The sequence below is a fragment of the Sarcophilus harrisii genome, chromosome 5, assembly GCF_902635505.1.
Source record: "Sarcophilus harrisii chromosome 5, mSarHar1.11, whole genome shotgun sequence".
Classification (NCBI taxonomy): Eukaryota; Metazoa; Chordata; class Mammalia; order Dasyuromorphia; family Dasyuridae; genus Sarcophilus; species Sarcophilus harrisii.
The window spans coordinates 201986783-202003397 of NC_045430.1; the positions used below are offsets into that span (position 1 = coordinate 201986783).

General features: G+C 32.1%; 1 protein-coding gene across 2 annotated transcripts in view; it reads left to right on the plus strand.

Moving 5' to 3' along the window:
- GALNT11 (polypeptide N-acetylgalactosaminyltransferase 11) overlaps positions 1-16615 on the plus strand; it is a 58501-nt gene that overhangs the window by 17017 nt on the left and 24869 nt on the right. For both annotated transcript variants that reach the window (XM_023505001.2, XM_031939468.1), the window contains one exon: positions 13039-13371. In XM_023505001.2, coding sequence (XP_023360769.2) covers positions 13077-13371 — 295 coding nt within the window. In that variant the 5' untranslated portion in view covers positions 13039-13076. The remainder of the gene's footprint in view (positions 1-13038; positions 13372-16615) is intronic.

A 16615-nucleotide genomic window follows, 5' to 3' on the forward strand; every position in this document is an offset into this window, starting at 1 on the left:
TTCTTAGCTTCCCTGACCTTTAAAGCTAAAAATTGTATAAAATAGAGTTTGTCTTGAGTTTTTTAGGATTGCTTCTTAACCTATCCTGCTAGGTTCTGAGTAGTTTTATGGGGAAATAGCAAGTAGCAGCCTGTTTTCTGTGCTATGAATTAACTCACATAATTTATGAAGTTTTAAAATTTCTTCTAAAATACTATCAAGTTCATTGTAAAAAAATCTCCATTTTCTAGAGCTTTCATGAATTATAGTATCATTATAGGCTAATGATCAAAGGATATAAAGAGACAATTTTCAGATGAAATTAAAACCATTTCTAGTCATATGAAAAGGTGCTCCATATCACTGTTGATCAGAGAAACGCAAATTAAGACAATTCTGAGATACCACTACACATCTCTCAGATTGGCTAGGATGACAGGAAAAGATAATGATAAATATTGGAGGGGATATGGGAAAACTAGGACACTGATACATTGTTGGTGGAACTGTGAATGGATCCAACCATTCTGGAGAGCAATTTGGAACTATGCTCAAAAAATTATCAAACAGTGCAAACCCTTTGATCCAGCAGTGTTTCTACTAGACCTATATCCCAAAGAGATCTTAAAGGAGGGAAAGGGACCCACATGTGCAAAAATGTTTGTGGCAGCCCTTTTTGTAGTGGCAAAAACTGGAAACTGAGTCAATGCTCATCAATTGGAGAATGGCTGAATAAGTTATGGTATATGAATGTTATGGAATATTATTGTTCGGTAAGAAATGACCAACAGGATGATTTCAGAGAGGTCTGGAGAGACTTACATGAATTGATGCTGAGTGAAATGAGCAGAACCAGGAGATCACTGTACATGGCAACAACAAGACTATATGACGACCAATTATGATAGACATGGCTCTTTTCAACAATGAGATGATTCAGGCCATGATCTTGTGATGAAGAGAGCCATCTGTACCCAGAGAGAGGACTGTGGGAACTGAGTTTGGATTACAACATGCCATTTTCACTGCTTTTGTTGTTGTTTGCTTTTATTTTATTTTCTTTCTCGTTTTCCTTCCTTTTTATTAGATTTTTCTTGTGCCACAAGATAATTGTATAAATATGTATGCCTATATTTGATTTATATGTATTTTTTACCATGTTTAACATATATTGTATTTCTTGCCATCTAAGGGACAGGCTGGGGAAAGGGGAAAATTGGAACACAAGCTTTTTCAAGGGTCAATGTTGAAAAATTATCCTTGCTGTTTTGAAAATAAAAAGCTTTAATAAAAAAATAAAAAGAAATGACATGTAACTTGTATTCTTATAAATTTAACTAAGATTTCGATACTTTTCAGAAATTAGATTTTATGAGAGATACTTGCTGTAAAAATTTTTCCCTAGCTTTTGTCTTTCCTTCTAAATTTGGTTGCATTGGTTTTGTTTGTGCAAAAAAAAAAAAATCCTTTTAAATTTTATATAATAAAAATTAGCCACTTTGCATCTTGTAATGTCTCTGTCTCTTGTTAAGTCATATAGATTTTCCCCTTCTCTATAGAATAAATTATTCCTTGATCTCCCGATTTGTTTATATTATTCTATGTTTAAATCATGTACCTATTTTGACCTTATCTTGGCATGCACTGTAAAAAGTACCCAGTTTTTGCCAAACTGTTTTCTCAGCAATTTTTATCAAATAGTGAGTTCTTGTCCCAAAAGCTTTGGTCTTTGGATTTATCAAATATCAAATTACTATGGTACTTTAATATAGAACCAGATAATTTTGATAATTACTATTTGTAATAAAACCTCATGTAATGCCAAACCTTTATTCCCAATTTCTCCATTATTTTCTAGATACTCTAAATATTTCATTCTTCCATGTGAATTTATTGTTTTGTCTGATGCTATAAATTATTCTCTTGATTGTTTGATATAGTGCTAAATTTGTATGTCTTCCTTTATTTCTGTGAACTAGTTGTATGTGTCTTATATATGTATATTGGTTGGCTAGCTCCCAGACAATTAGTGGATGTTATTTTTATTTTTAATGGTATTTCTCTTTCCTTTCTTTCTGATTTATCAGTATATAGAAATGCAAATGATTTTGTGGTTTTATTTTGTATTCTGTATCTTACTTTACTGAAGCAATTTGTCTTGCTTTATTTTCTCATTGATTCTCTAGGATTTTCTAAGTAAAATCATATATAGAAGTAGTTTTCTCTCTTTAGCAATAAAAGTATTTCCTTTATTTTTCTTGTTATTACAATTAGCATTTTAATACTTTGTAAATCATATTTGTACCAATGTATATCTTTGCCTGTTTTTGATGGTATTAAGGAACATTTTTTTCAAAACTATGATATTTAATGATTTTTAATTGAAATGACTACTATGTTTTCTTGAAGACTTTCTCTATATCTATTGATATAATCATAGAGTTTCTTTTTTGTGGGATCTTGTGAAGACACTGTGTTCCTATCAGTATTTGTCTATCATTCTTGCTATAAATTTAATTTGATTATGATGTATATAATTCTCTTTTTTTTGGCTGTAATTATTTTGCCTGTATTTTATAATAATTTTGTATCAGTGTTCATTACTGATATTAGGTTAAGTTTTTAATCCCTTCCTGATTTGAGAATCAGGTCCCTATGTGTCTCATGGAAAATGTTTATTAGAACGCTTTCTTCAGTTTTGAAAATGGTATCTGTATTTTAAGTGTATAGATGAGAATAATAGACTCTCAGAATTGGAAGGTACTTCAGAAACCATACCTGAATGAGAATCCCCTCTATCAAGCCTGGAGATACAGATTTTGTCTGAAGATTGTACTTATTCCCTTCTGTTAGACAGTGTTCTCATCTCTTTCCTATTTTGGCCTCTTGATGAACCAGGACAGCTTCACTATGTTTCTCTTGAGTCTTTTACCTCCTTATCATATTGGAGATCTTGCCCTTCTAAATCTTAGCCTTTGATCCCCCTCCCCATCCTCTGCCTTTGCTCCTGCACATGTGCTGCTCAGTGAAGCTGGAGTAAAACAAGAAACCATATGATGTAACCCTCCTCCCCTATTCAGTAAATTCCAGTGGCTTCCTGTCACTTCAGGGATTTAATAAAAAACCCTCTATTGGGCCTTTGCCACTCCTCCCTCTGGCTATGGACTTTGTGGTCCATTGAACTGTGTTTCACTTGCTGTACTTCACACAAGACATTCTGCCTCCCAGATTCTGGAGAGTTTTGCTTGCTATCCCAGTGCGTGGATTATTTTCCCTTTCTGCCTCTACCTTTCCTTCAAGTTCCACCTTCTATAGGAAGCATTCCCTAACTCCCTAGTACCTTCCTTTTTGCTGATTATTTCCAATTTATCTTGTATAGAGCTCCATGGGACTTAGTTGTTTTCAGTTTTTCCCCCATTTCCCCCACCTTGGTCTTGTTGGACTGTGATCTCCTTGAGAGCTGTAATTCCTTTAGCCTTTTTATGCAACTCAGTGAAGGTGGTACATTGTAGATACTTAGTAAATGCTTATTAGTCTTTCCTCTCAGAAGTGTACTCAGGACTTAGATTTTCTATGCCCCAGGGAAAATCACTTTTTTACTTGAACATGCTGTCTTAATGTACCCTTAAGTCACGTTAGCTTCCCCCCACCCCCACCCAGTTATATCATGTAGTTGTTTGATTAAGCTTTCTATTTACTGAATCCTCCAAGTCATTTTGATGTGAAATGTTGTCTAGACATGACTAGACTAGACATCTTGTAATAGTGAGATTGATTTCTGAACCTAAGCATACTTTATCCCTATTAATTTTTATCATAGATTTAGCACATCATTTTAGCTTGTCATAATATAGATTTGGTTTAGTATTCTAGCTTGTCAAGATCTTGACTGTCATCCAACACACTATTTGAGTCATCTGCAAATTTGCTAAAATATATATACCATAGCCTTTAATTTATATTCATGAAAAACATATTAAAGGGTATAGAGCCAAAATACTGTATAATCCACTAAAAACCTCTTTCCAAGGTAGAATCTAACCATTAATGACTATTTATTAGTCACTCATTAATAGCCATTGAGCTAGTTTTATTTTTTCTCTTTTAATTATTTTTAGCATTAATTTTCTACATTTTTGAGTTCCAAATTCTCTCCCTCCCACCCATTGAGCTCAGTAGGCAATATATCAGTTATATGTACGAAGGCATGCAAAACATTTCCATATTAGCCATGTTGCGAAAATAAAAGTAAGAAAAAAAAAGGCAGGGAAAAAATATGTTTTAATCTATACTAAAGAGTTGATCTGTTCTTTTTCTGGAGCTGGATATCATTTTATTTTGCTTTTGTTTTTTGTCATGGGTCCTTTAGAATTGTCTTAGATCATTGCCTTGATCAGAATAGCTAAGTATTTCACAATTGATTATTGATTATTTCCATTATTGTGTATCAGTGTTGTCCTGATTCTGCTCTTTTCACTCTATATCAGTTCATATAAGTCTTCCAGTTTTTTTATGAAACCATCTTACTTGTCATTTCCTATAACACATAGAATTCCATCACAGTTATATACTACAATTTTTTTAGCCATTCCCTAATTGATAGGGAACCCCTCAATTTCCAGTTCTTTCCAACAGTATTCATTCAGCTAATTTTAAATGCATGTTTTAAAACCGTGACATCTTTAGATATCTGTCAGTCTTTAAAAATGTATATACATTATGAAAGATGTTAGCTATCTTGCTGAAAACTAGATGTAAACTAGCTATACTGTTCTGTTTGATCTTATCAGTTTAATAATTTTTTTTTTTTTTTTTTTTTAAAGTGAAGTTCATCTGATGGAACTTGTAAATGTTTTACGAATGCTTTGTTTTTATAATGATTTTAAACATTTCCATATTATTTATGGTATGAAAGAAAAGTCAAAACAAAAGGGAGAAAATCACAAGAAAGAAAAAAAACCCAAAAAAGTGAAAATAGTTTGCTTTAATCTGCATTCATTCTCCGTAGTTATTCTCTGGATATGGATGGCATTTTCTTTCTCAAGTCTATTGAAATTGTCTTGCATCACTGTATTGCTAAGAAGAGTTAAGTCTGATTACACAATCTTGCTGTTACTGTATACCATTTTTTCCTGGCTCTACTTACTTTATTCAGCATCTGTTGATGTAAGTTTTTCCATGTTTTTCTGAAATCAGCCTGCTCATCCTTTCTTATAGATTTCATTACATTCATATATCATAACATATTGAGTCATTGCCCAGTTAATGGGTATTCACTCAGTTTTTAGTTTTTTGCCACCACAAAAGGAACTGCTACACACATATTTGCATATATGGATCCTTTTTTCAGTGATTTCTATGGGACTTTCTATTATTTCTTTGGAATGCAGACCCAGTAATGGCACTGCAGGATCAAAAAGCATGCATGGTTTTATAGCCTTTTGGGCATAGTTCCAGATTGCCTTCTAGAATGATTAGATCTGTCCAAAACTCTGCCAACATTGCATTAATGTCTCAGTTTTCCCACATCCCTTCTAACATTTATCATTATCTTTTCTCTCCTCTTAGTCATTCTGATAGGTATGAAGTGGTATCTCAGAATTGTTTCAATTTGCATATCTAATCAATAGTTATTTAGAATTTTTTTCATTTGATTATTAATGGTTTTAATTTCTTCATCTGAAAATTGTTCATATCCTTTGATTATCATTAATTAGTAGAATGACTTATAAATTCTTATAAATTTGACTCAGTTCTCTATAAATGTTAGAAATGAGGCCCTTATCAAAAAAAAATTGGCTGCACAAATTGTTTCCCAGATTTCTGCTTTCCTTCCAAGCCTACTGTATTGTTTTTTGTTTGTTTGTTTGTATAAGACCTTTTTAATTTAATAAAATAAAATATATCCATTTTGCATTTTTTAAGGTTCTCTATTTCTTGCTTGGTTATAAAGTTCTCCCTTCCTCAAAGATCTGATGGGTAAACTATCCTTGACTTTCCTAATTTGTTTATAGTATCACCTTTTATGTGTAAATCATGAACTCATTTCGACCCTATTTTAGTTTAGAATGAGAGATGTTGGTCTAGTTTCTGCCATATGGATTTTCTAGCAATTTTTGCCAAATAGTGGATTCTTACTCCAGAAGTTAGAATTATTCGGGTTTTTGAAACAGTAGATTGATTACTTGAGCCACTCACTGACTTCTGTGTCTTGTGTACCTAACCTATTCCGCTGATGCATCACTCTATTTCTTAGCCAGTACTAAATGATGCCCACCACTTTATAATAGTTTTAGACCTGGTGTAGCCAGGTCACTTTCCTTTACATTTTTTTAAACATTAATTCCCTTGATATTCTTGATATTTTGTTCTTCCAGATCAATTTTGTTATTATATTTTCTAGTTCTGTAAATGGTTTTTTGGCGGTTTGTTTGGCATGGCACTGAATAAGTAAATTACTTTAGGTAAAATCATTTTTATTGTATTAGTTTGGCCTTTCCATTAGCACTTGATATTTTTCTTGTTGTTTAGATCCGACTTATTTGTCTGAAAAGTATTTTGTAATTATGTTCATGTAGTTCCTGAGTTTATCTTGCAGATATATTCCCAAATATTTTATATTTTGTGTAGTTATTTTAAATGAAATTTCTCTATATCTTGCTGTTAGGCTTTGCTGATAATATGTAGAAATGTTGATAATTTAAATGGATTTATTTTATATCCTGCAACTTTGCTAATTTTGTTCATTATTTCAAGTAGTTTTTAAGTTAATTCTCTAGGATTCTCTAAGTATACAATTATATAATCTGCAAAGTGTAATAGTTTTGTTTCCTCATTACTTATTCTTTCAATTTCTTTTTCTTATTGTTAATTCTAACATTTCTAGTGTGGGCCTGTGATTTCCTTAGTACAGCATAATTAAACTCCTATGTGATTTACAATTTTAAAGTTAGCTCGGGACCCAGATAAGTAATTAGTATAGCATCACACGTCAATATCAGAGGTGGAATTTGAACTCAGATCTTCCTGATTCTTAGGTTTTTATTTATAATACCATGCAGCCTCTCATCTCCTTTTGGTTGATATATCACCAGTTACAACCTGATATCCTAAGATTAGAAATTGCAAATTTCTAATTGAGTGAAGAGGAAGATAAAAGTGGGCTATTAAAGTAAGGAATAAGGACTAGAGGAGAGGTGATAACTGTTTACTTGATATATGAGAAGGGAATAGAATAACTACAAAGTGAATTGAGAAATATACATAAGAATGTATTATTCATTCAGTAGCCATAAGTAAATGTCCTAATACAAGACAATACTAGGAAAGGGAAGATTCAAAGATATTGAAAATGCTTTCTAATCTTGTAATAAGATAACAGGAGAAATACAACATATGTAAAATTGTGTTATCATAAGTGTTTCAGTAATTAAGAGTCTATGATTTTGTCACTAGGTACTCCTTGCATTGGTAGAGACTTTTTCTTTTAGATAGCATTTTATTTTTTCCAATTACTTTTAAAGATAGTTTTCAGCATTCATTTAATTAAGATTTTGAGTTCCCGAGTTTTCTCCCTCTATTCCTCCTCTCCCACCCCCAAGACGGCAAGCAATCTGATATAGATCATACATATACAATCATGGAAATGTATTTCCACATTCATCGTATGAAAAAAAGGAAATAGAATGAAAGGGGAAAGCCACAAACCCCCCCCCCCCAAAGTGAAAAATAATATGCCTCCATCTGCATTCAGTCTACACAGTTCTTTCTCTAATTGTAAATAGCATTTTCCATAATGAGTCTTTTAGACTTGGATCACTGTACTGCAGAGAAGAGCTAAATCACTCATAATTGATCATTGCATTGTTATTGTTACTGTGTCTGATGTTCTCCTGTTTCTGCTCACTTTACTCAGCATCAGTTCAGGTAAGTCTTTCCAGTTTTTTTCTGAAATCCACTTGCTCATCATTCTTATAGCATAATAGTCTTCTGTTACATTACTATACTACAACTTGTTCAACCGTTCTCTCATTGTTGGGCATTCTCTAAATTTCCAGTTTTAATAGTTGTTTTTCTTTACTTAAACACTTTATAAAGAACTTATCTGATATAGTGGGGACCTTCTTCTAGTCCTTTTTTGTTTTACAGCTGCAGGTGAAACACTTAGGTAGTCCATCTGTTTGTTGTTGTTCTTCATGCTCATTACATGACAGATTCACTTTCTTCTCCAGTCATACAAGGCCTTCGCAGTATCTTTTACACAACTTTTTGTCTATAGTTGATCATTGATAATATGTAGCTGCCTGCACTTTGGGTAGCTAACATTTGTGATATCTCAGAGATTATAGTGTTCTAAGATTTTCAGTTATATACCACTGAAAGTGTGTTGGTTATAAAAAGATGAACTTTTGTGGCAGGAGGCTCTTTAGCATCATTGAAAGTATTTTGCAGTTTTTCTAATGTGCTTGATTTCCTTCTGCTATTCAGTTCTTTACTCATCTCATTAGCCAACTCCAGTGCCTACCCAAGATAATATATACTGTTGGACTTAGTGGATTGACTTCAGTCTGCATATCATACTTTGTGCAATGTGTTTTTCACCCATTTTATTTTATTTTTTTTTAGTCAATGGCTATACTAGTAATCCTTTAAATGAATGTATTTCAATGAAAAGAGAATTGAGGAAGTATTTTGGGACTCGGCATATTTAGCACACTAACATTTGCAAGCAAGTACATAGGGAAATCTTTTATTTGTACTTTGTGTAGAACATCATCCATCATATCAGCTAGTAACTTTAGTGAGCTTATTTTACCATAAATGAGAGAAATGTACAACTAAATAATTATGCAATAATTTTACTACAAAATAGCATTTTGTATTAATCTTGTTCTCTTTTAGTCTATGTGAATTTCGAGAAGGAAAAGATCATTAGGGGAATGGGAGAGGAGAATTAAGAAAGATATCCTGCAGAGGCTAGCATTTCAATCAATTTTAGTATTGTAAGGAGAATAAAGGTCACTATGGGATATGGAAGTCGAAGGGGTAACATTTTGCAACAGATGGGACAGTTTTCTAGAAAGTCTGTGTCATGTTGTGGGGCTATAGGGGAAAAATAGTATTAATTTAGAGATAATTGATTACACTGACACTTATAGGATCATTTGGATCCAGAACTAGAACAGATCTTTGAATCATCTAGTCTAATAATCTTTTCACTTCTCAGTTAGGAAACTGAATTCTGGAGTGGCCAGGTAACTTTTTCTGGGACCACATGAGTAGCAAGAGGAGAACCAGAACCTGGAACTTGTGTGCTCTGATTCCAAAATGATTGCTTTCCACTGGCCCACCTCTTTTAGGAGGATATCTCTAGTAAGTTAGTTAGTGAAGTCAGACAGGAGTGAACTTGAGATACTTAAATGGTTGTTAGCAGAAAGTGTGATAACAGTATATAGGATCAATTGGTGCCCATGATGTTTGAACTATTTGTCTTTTTATTTTCCCTTGTATTCATGATAGTAGATGTGAAATGTTTGCTCACAAATGTCTGTAACTGCTTCAGCATTCAGGCACAATAGATTTCAGCATGAGGTCAGCTTAGTGATAAAGAAATTGCTTTCAATTCAAATCTGAGAGTAACAAAAGATCTGTTTCACCTTTTCTAGAACCTTACCATAAAGGAGAAGTAGGAATCTTAAATTATGTGTGTGTATGTACACACATAACATAACTACATATATATGTAATATATGTAAAGTGTAAATGTGTGTATATATACATATATATATATTATATATATATATGTATATATATTAGTGTAGGTTTAGGGTGCCTTTGAGTCTGGTAATTGATTTATCAATAATGACTGAATTAACTACTAATAGCTGTAATAATGAATTTATGAATAAGTTGTTAATTGAAAAAGCAAATTAAAATTTAATTTTACTTTAGTGAATCAAAGAGAGAAATCTTAGTGAAAGGCCTTTTGAAGTTGAGGTGCATGCCAGTTTGAAAATTTTGTGTAAGCTTATCTAAGTTACCAAGGGACATAGGATTGTAGAATTGAGAGTTAAAAAGGGACTTAAAAGATTCATTTAGGCTAAGCCTGTCATTTTTCAGATGAAGAAAATGAGACTTAGAGATGCTTAATGAGTCCTAAAATCCTACAAGTATTAAGCAGCTGGGCCAAGACTTAAAACTCAAGTCACAGCTCCTTGTGGCCACACAGGGCCAAGCTTACTTGACTCACTTTAGACCAAAGATTGTGGTGGTTGGGAAGACTGTTAGACCAAGTCAAAAGTTACTGATCTTCAGAACTGATAAGAAGAGTACATTCCTCTGGAGGCTGCAGAATCATTGGGTTTGGGGCAAGAAGGAATAAGTGGATTTATGCCAAGGTCATAAAGTATCAGACACAATGGCACCAGGAAGATACAGTAGAAAGAACTTCCTCCTGAAGAGGCTCTCCAAGCCCTTCACTCTCTGAGGATTTAGAGAAATAAGTCTTCTCATAATCATCTCATTAACACTGCTCTTAGACTTAAAAATTAACTTTTTATTTTTATCTTGCTGGAATCAGTCAACAAGCATTTATTAAGTACTTGTTGTATTTCAGGCACCACTGGAAAATGACCTATATTATATTATTATACTTCCCTACCCCTCTTTGAAAAAGCTGCCTCAGATTTAGTTGTTATTCCATGAATATTTAAAATTCATTATAATGAATTTATATTGCATAGGACTACACTGTTATAAAACTAGACCTGTATCTCATTTAATAGAAGAGCCAAGGGAAAGTATGGAAGTAACTTGTCCAATCTTGAAGAGTTAGTATTTGAACTTATAGTTTCTGATCCTATAACTAATACTTTTACTACACTCTAGCCCTCATTTTAATAAAATATGGCATGAAAGTACAAATTTATCAAATAAATTAGGATGAATATTTATATTATGTAAACATTCTTTTATTTATAAAAAGAAATGTTTTTAATTGTTCATAAAAGATTATATCCAGATTACATCTGGAAACAAACAAAAGGTTTAACATGCGTGTATCAAGGGTTGGTTTGTGTTTCACAGTGAAAAATATATGCCATATAGTATTGCTAAATACACCAAAAATAACAAACAAACAAAAAACCTCAATCCCAGATCTCCAGATCCCTTCTATTCAAACAGTCTGGTAGGAATTATAAATTGCTGTTTTAAATTGTACTTTAGATATAATTTTCCCTAATTTCTCTTTTTAGTGGAAATTAATCTTAAAGTTATTGTAGCATTTTGAAAAATCTCTAATCTCTTAAATTCTTTACTAGTCATACTTTTAGCAAAGTGTCAATTTTAGATAGTTTGAATTTAATATGTAGCCAGATAAATGTCAGTACCTTTCAAATCTTGTAGCTCTTGTTCTCTTTATTTAGCCTGAATAGCTCTATTTTTCTTCCTTGAAAATATTTGTTTAATTTTATACTGCTGATATTTTTTCTTGCATGATGAAGTTTTAATTTAAAAAGTGCTGACATTAACATGTCATTTTCTTCTTTGATACTTGATTTTATGACTTTATTATAATCATTTCTAGCTGCATCTCCAATGTCACCTTTAAAGATCTTTTCAAGGATAAAGATCTTTTCTCCCACATTTTCTACTGGCAGACAACAGTCAAAAGTTGGCATTTAATTTTTGATTCTCTGTGGACTTGTGCTGTAAACCTAATGCAAAGTAGTTTAATATTTTTCAAATTGAGGTTTAATTCTACTGACTTGTTGAGTCTTGATGTTATTTTGAAAATCTTAACCATAGGTTTAAAATAAGTCCCTTGGAAACTGTCAACTACTAGATAAAGGGCTTACTTTTGGAAGAATGATGTTCTGTGTCTTTGTGTATCTTAATTGCATTTCTAAACCCACATTTATTCAGCTAATGTATATATTAAATACAAAATTTGAAGTAAGACTGAATTGGAGAGAATTTACAGGAATTTTTATGGCTGCTTTGGAGAAGCCTAGATAATATGTGGAGTAGGATATATTTAGTAATAATATCCAATAACATTAAATATCTGCATCTTGGCTTGCTTTATGGACAACCTATTTAAAAAAAAAACAAATAGAAAATGCTTATGTTACCATTTTTTGTAATGATATACATACAAATGGTTTCAGTTAAAAAATAAAAATAGTACAGAAGATTTTAGATAAAGTTATAAGGCCAAGGGCAAAGTGATATATTTTACAAATGGATTAGAAATGAGGGCTTTTCATTCATGTTCTGAATAATAGGATGACTGTGCTGAAAGTAACCTTAATTGTAATTTAACTTCTTCATTTTCAGATGACAAAATTGAGGCCTTAAATCCTGATGTGCACTAGGACACACAAATATATATAGCCAGAACTAGAACCTAATTCTCTTAATCCTCAGTACAATGCCCATTGCAAATATACCACCCACTACTTCTCTCTTTAGAATATTTTAGTAGGGACTATTTATTGTCAAACTGGAATATTTTGAAGTTGAGATATTTCTTATAAAATATCTTATTCTCAAATCTGTATAATTTTACTTGTTATTATCAAAATCCACAAGTTTAAAAAAAATTGCGTTAGAATCACAGGATTTTACAGCTTGAAGAGTTGTTGAATCATTTAATGTACTGGTACTATAGATTCTTAATGTATTGTTTTTATTTCCTAATCGTAGCTTTACTTCTTAATATGGGTCATTCAATAACAGTAATTTTACTAACCTTAATTAAGCACCAACAAAGTTATGTATAATTTGTTTAAATTTTTTTTCTTTTAAAGCTATCTAGAAATCAACATATATATATATATATTTAAATTAGTTGTGCATTAAGATGCTGTCTAAACAGACAGCTTAAAAATTGCTTGCTGCTTGGTGAATTTGATTGTATAGGATACATTTGTTAAAATCTGAAAACTGAATTCTAATTTCCAAAGGTCTCTGTTTTTTAAAAGAATGTGAATTTAGTAAATGATTTACAAGGGGAATGAAGTGTCTTACAGGAGTTAATTCTTACCTTTTTTTCAGAATGTTGAACATGGACCTCCAACAATGCTAAATCTACAATGGGAAGTGTCACACTTCGCTATTTCTGCTATGGGTGCCTTTTTACATCGGTGACCTGGACAGTTTTACTCTTTATTTATTTCAACTTTAGTGAAGTGACTCAGCCATTTAAGAATGTGCCCATCAAGGGGTCTAAGCCCCACGGACCATTCCCCAAGAAATTCTATCCTCGTTTTACTCGTGGCCCAAGTCGATTGTTAGAGCCACAATCAAAAGTTAACAAGGCTGGATCTATTTTAGAAAATCATGTTGAAGATTCGGATGGAGATGACATGGAGCTCTCTCCTGAAATGGGTAAGGAGAGTTCATTTTCAGCTTGATGATGCTTAGTTGTTATTTCTCAAGAATTTCATTGCTTATATTCTAGGATTACAGGATCATAGATTTTGATCTAGAAGGGACCTTAGAGGTCACCTGATCTACCCTCTCATTCCACAAGAGGTCCAGAGAAGTGAGATGACTTGTTAAAAGTTACAGTAATGACAGAATATGGATTGAGTCTAGGGCTCCCTTCTGACTCCAAATTCAGGGCTCTTGTGATTACATTGTCAAATTTCTGATGGAGTTTTAGTGTTACTGACACTGTCTTCAATTGTTGATTAATTTGGAGCTTTGCTTGGCAGAATATGAAACTTTGTGTCCATCTTAGCACAAGGGAGATGCTAATTAGATTCCAATTTTAATTCATGTATATCAGATTCTGAGTTTTGAGACTAGAACTATAAGATTTCACTGATTATACCAGTCAAAAGTAGGAACTTAAATAAAAAAATTTTTTTTTGTCTGATGTGATTGATTTTGTGATTTATATAGAGATGAACAAATTTAAGAAACATTTATTATGTTGAGTCCTGTTATGGCAGAGATTATATATATATATATATATATATATATATATATATATATATATATATATATGTGTTAATATATATATATATATTATAAAAAGTATAGAAGAACTGATTACAGTCTACAAAAGAAAACTAAAAATTAAAAAAGAGTTGGAAAAAAGAAACTTTGAAGTAGGATGAAAGAAACTGACATTATTTAATCAGGAAGAAAGAAAATTTGGGATTGAGAAATTAATAACTTTCTCTAACATCAGAAGAAGGAAAGCATGCTAAAAACAGAAAAATTAAAGTATTGGTCATATATTTTGTATGTTTGAAATATTTTCTTTTAATTAAAGTGAGAAGCAGTCTAGCATATTGAAGAAAAACCAGCTTGGACCTTATAAAAGTTTCTATTTAAGATCTACTTCTTAACATTTACAGGCTGAATATTGTGAGTTGTAATAAAGAAGTTTGTGAAATTGCATTAAACAGCATCTGACTCACAATAAACCTCTCAAGAAAGTCTTGACAAGTTTTGTTATCCCCATTTTACAGATGAGGAAACTGAAGCTTAGAGAAGTAATTTGTGTATAGGCACACTTGAGTGTGTGTGTGTGTATATATACAAACACATATATATGTGTACACTCATATATATAATACACTTAAAAATTACCAATATATATGTGTATAAGAGAAAAGAGAGTTTACCAACAGAAATAGAGATAAGAGACAGATTAGAATCAGTACATTTTATTTACAAGCCAATTTTTTTGTTCCTTATTTTAGACAAGATTTGTATAGTAACTCAACAGAGTTTGAGGTATGGATTCAGCGTTGGTCTTTTGGTTATAACTGGATTTCAAAGCCCTCTTTTGACACTTAATGAATGTCTACCTCAGGCAACTTAGTAGAAAGGAATTCCCCATTCTGATTAAATCACAGATTGTAGTCCTAGTCATTTTTTCAAATTACTCGGGAAAGCATCTGGGAAGTATTAATGGAAAACTTTCTTATATTTTAAAATCAAAAAGAACACAGTCATCAAGATCAGAAATAAAAAGTAAACAGATGGTAGAGCCTTAATTAGAATTGGATTTAATTATTTTAGGATGAATTTTGTATTTGGCTTTGAAAGAATCTAAAGAAGAGTAATGATAAATATACTAAAGTACAAAATTGTTGGGAGGGAGAGAATAGTGTAATTCAAAACAAATGCCATCTGTTAAGGGGAAATGATTATTTCTTTAAAATAATTAAAAGGCACAGATGAAGCATGATGGTAGTTAAAAATTTGTTGGTATTTCCAGATTTGTCATTTCAGCTGGAATCAATGACATGTGGTAGAGATGTTAAGTAATCTCTGAGAAAGTTTATTGGTGTGACTTTTTCTTATGACATAGATGTTTAAAACTTTCTCTGGATAGAATGAAGTACAAAGAATGTTCCTGTGATTAATTAGGCACAAATTGTTACATACTACCATAATCATTTAAAAATTAGAAAACAAAAATATTGAGAAAGGTTAGGAAAGTACCTGAAATTACAGTAAAACTTTTAGCTGGAATTTAGCTGATCAAAATCTTTAATTATAATGTTGTTCTTACATTTTAATTTTATCAGAGTATCGTGTTAAGAGCACAAGTTGATACCAGAGTTTTTTTTTGATGACATATCCTTAATTGTACAGAATTTTAATGCAGTTTCATAATTTTCTGCATCTTAGTCTCCAGTATTATAGGATGAGAATTAGACTTAGGAACAGAGAAATACTTTGGAAAATAATTTTTTTTCCCCTTTGGCCGAGGCAATTGGGGCTAAATGACTTGCCTAGCATCACATAGCTAGGAAGTATTAAGTGTCTAAGGCCAGATTTGAACTCGGGTCCTTCTGACTTCAGGCTGGTGCATCCATTGCACCACCTAATTGCCCCAAAATCTTACATTTTTAAAGAAAGGTTAAATTAAGTTTAACAAATTGGCTAGGAAGTGTATTTACATATTTCAGAAAGATTTTTCAACAATGAAATAAAATTTAGGTTTCTTGGTAAACCCTTAGTTGATTAGAAAGTGAAATTAACTGCAAATACAGGGTCATACTGGCTGAGATTTTATTGTAATTTGCTTTGAGAAAAGAAACTGAAAGGGCATTCATGATGATGTTCTGTTAATGTTAATATCCTGCTCAGGAATATAGTCCTTAAACATTATTAGTCCCTTATTAGACTATGGTATCCAGCTTTGTTTCATTGTATTTTAGAAGGGTTGTGTGTCAATTGGAGGGTATCTGGAAAACATTTTAAGGAAACATGAGGAAAGGTTAAAGAAGTTGATATGTTTTGGTTAGGAGAAGAATAAAAGACTGTTTTTTTTTTTTTTTAAAGAGTTTTAAAACAGATATGGCCATTTTTTTCTTTCATAAAAATAAAGTTTTATTACTATTGTTCTCTCCTTGTCTCTCTCCATCTTTCTCTATCTCTCTCTGTGTCTCTCTGTCTCTGTCTCTCTCCACCTTCTTCCTTCCTTCCTCCCTCTCCCTCTCTGTCTCTTTCTCTCCCTCTCTCTGTCTCTCTCCATCTTTCTCTATCTCTCTCTGTCTCTGTCTCACTCCACCTTCTTCTTTCCTTCTTCCCTCTCCCTCTCTCTGTCTCTTTCTCTCCCTCTCTCTGTCTCTGTCTCTCTCTCTCTGTCTCTGTCTCTGCATCA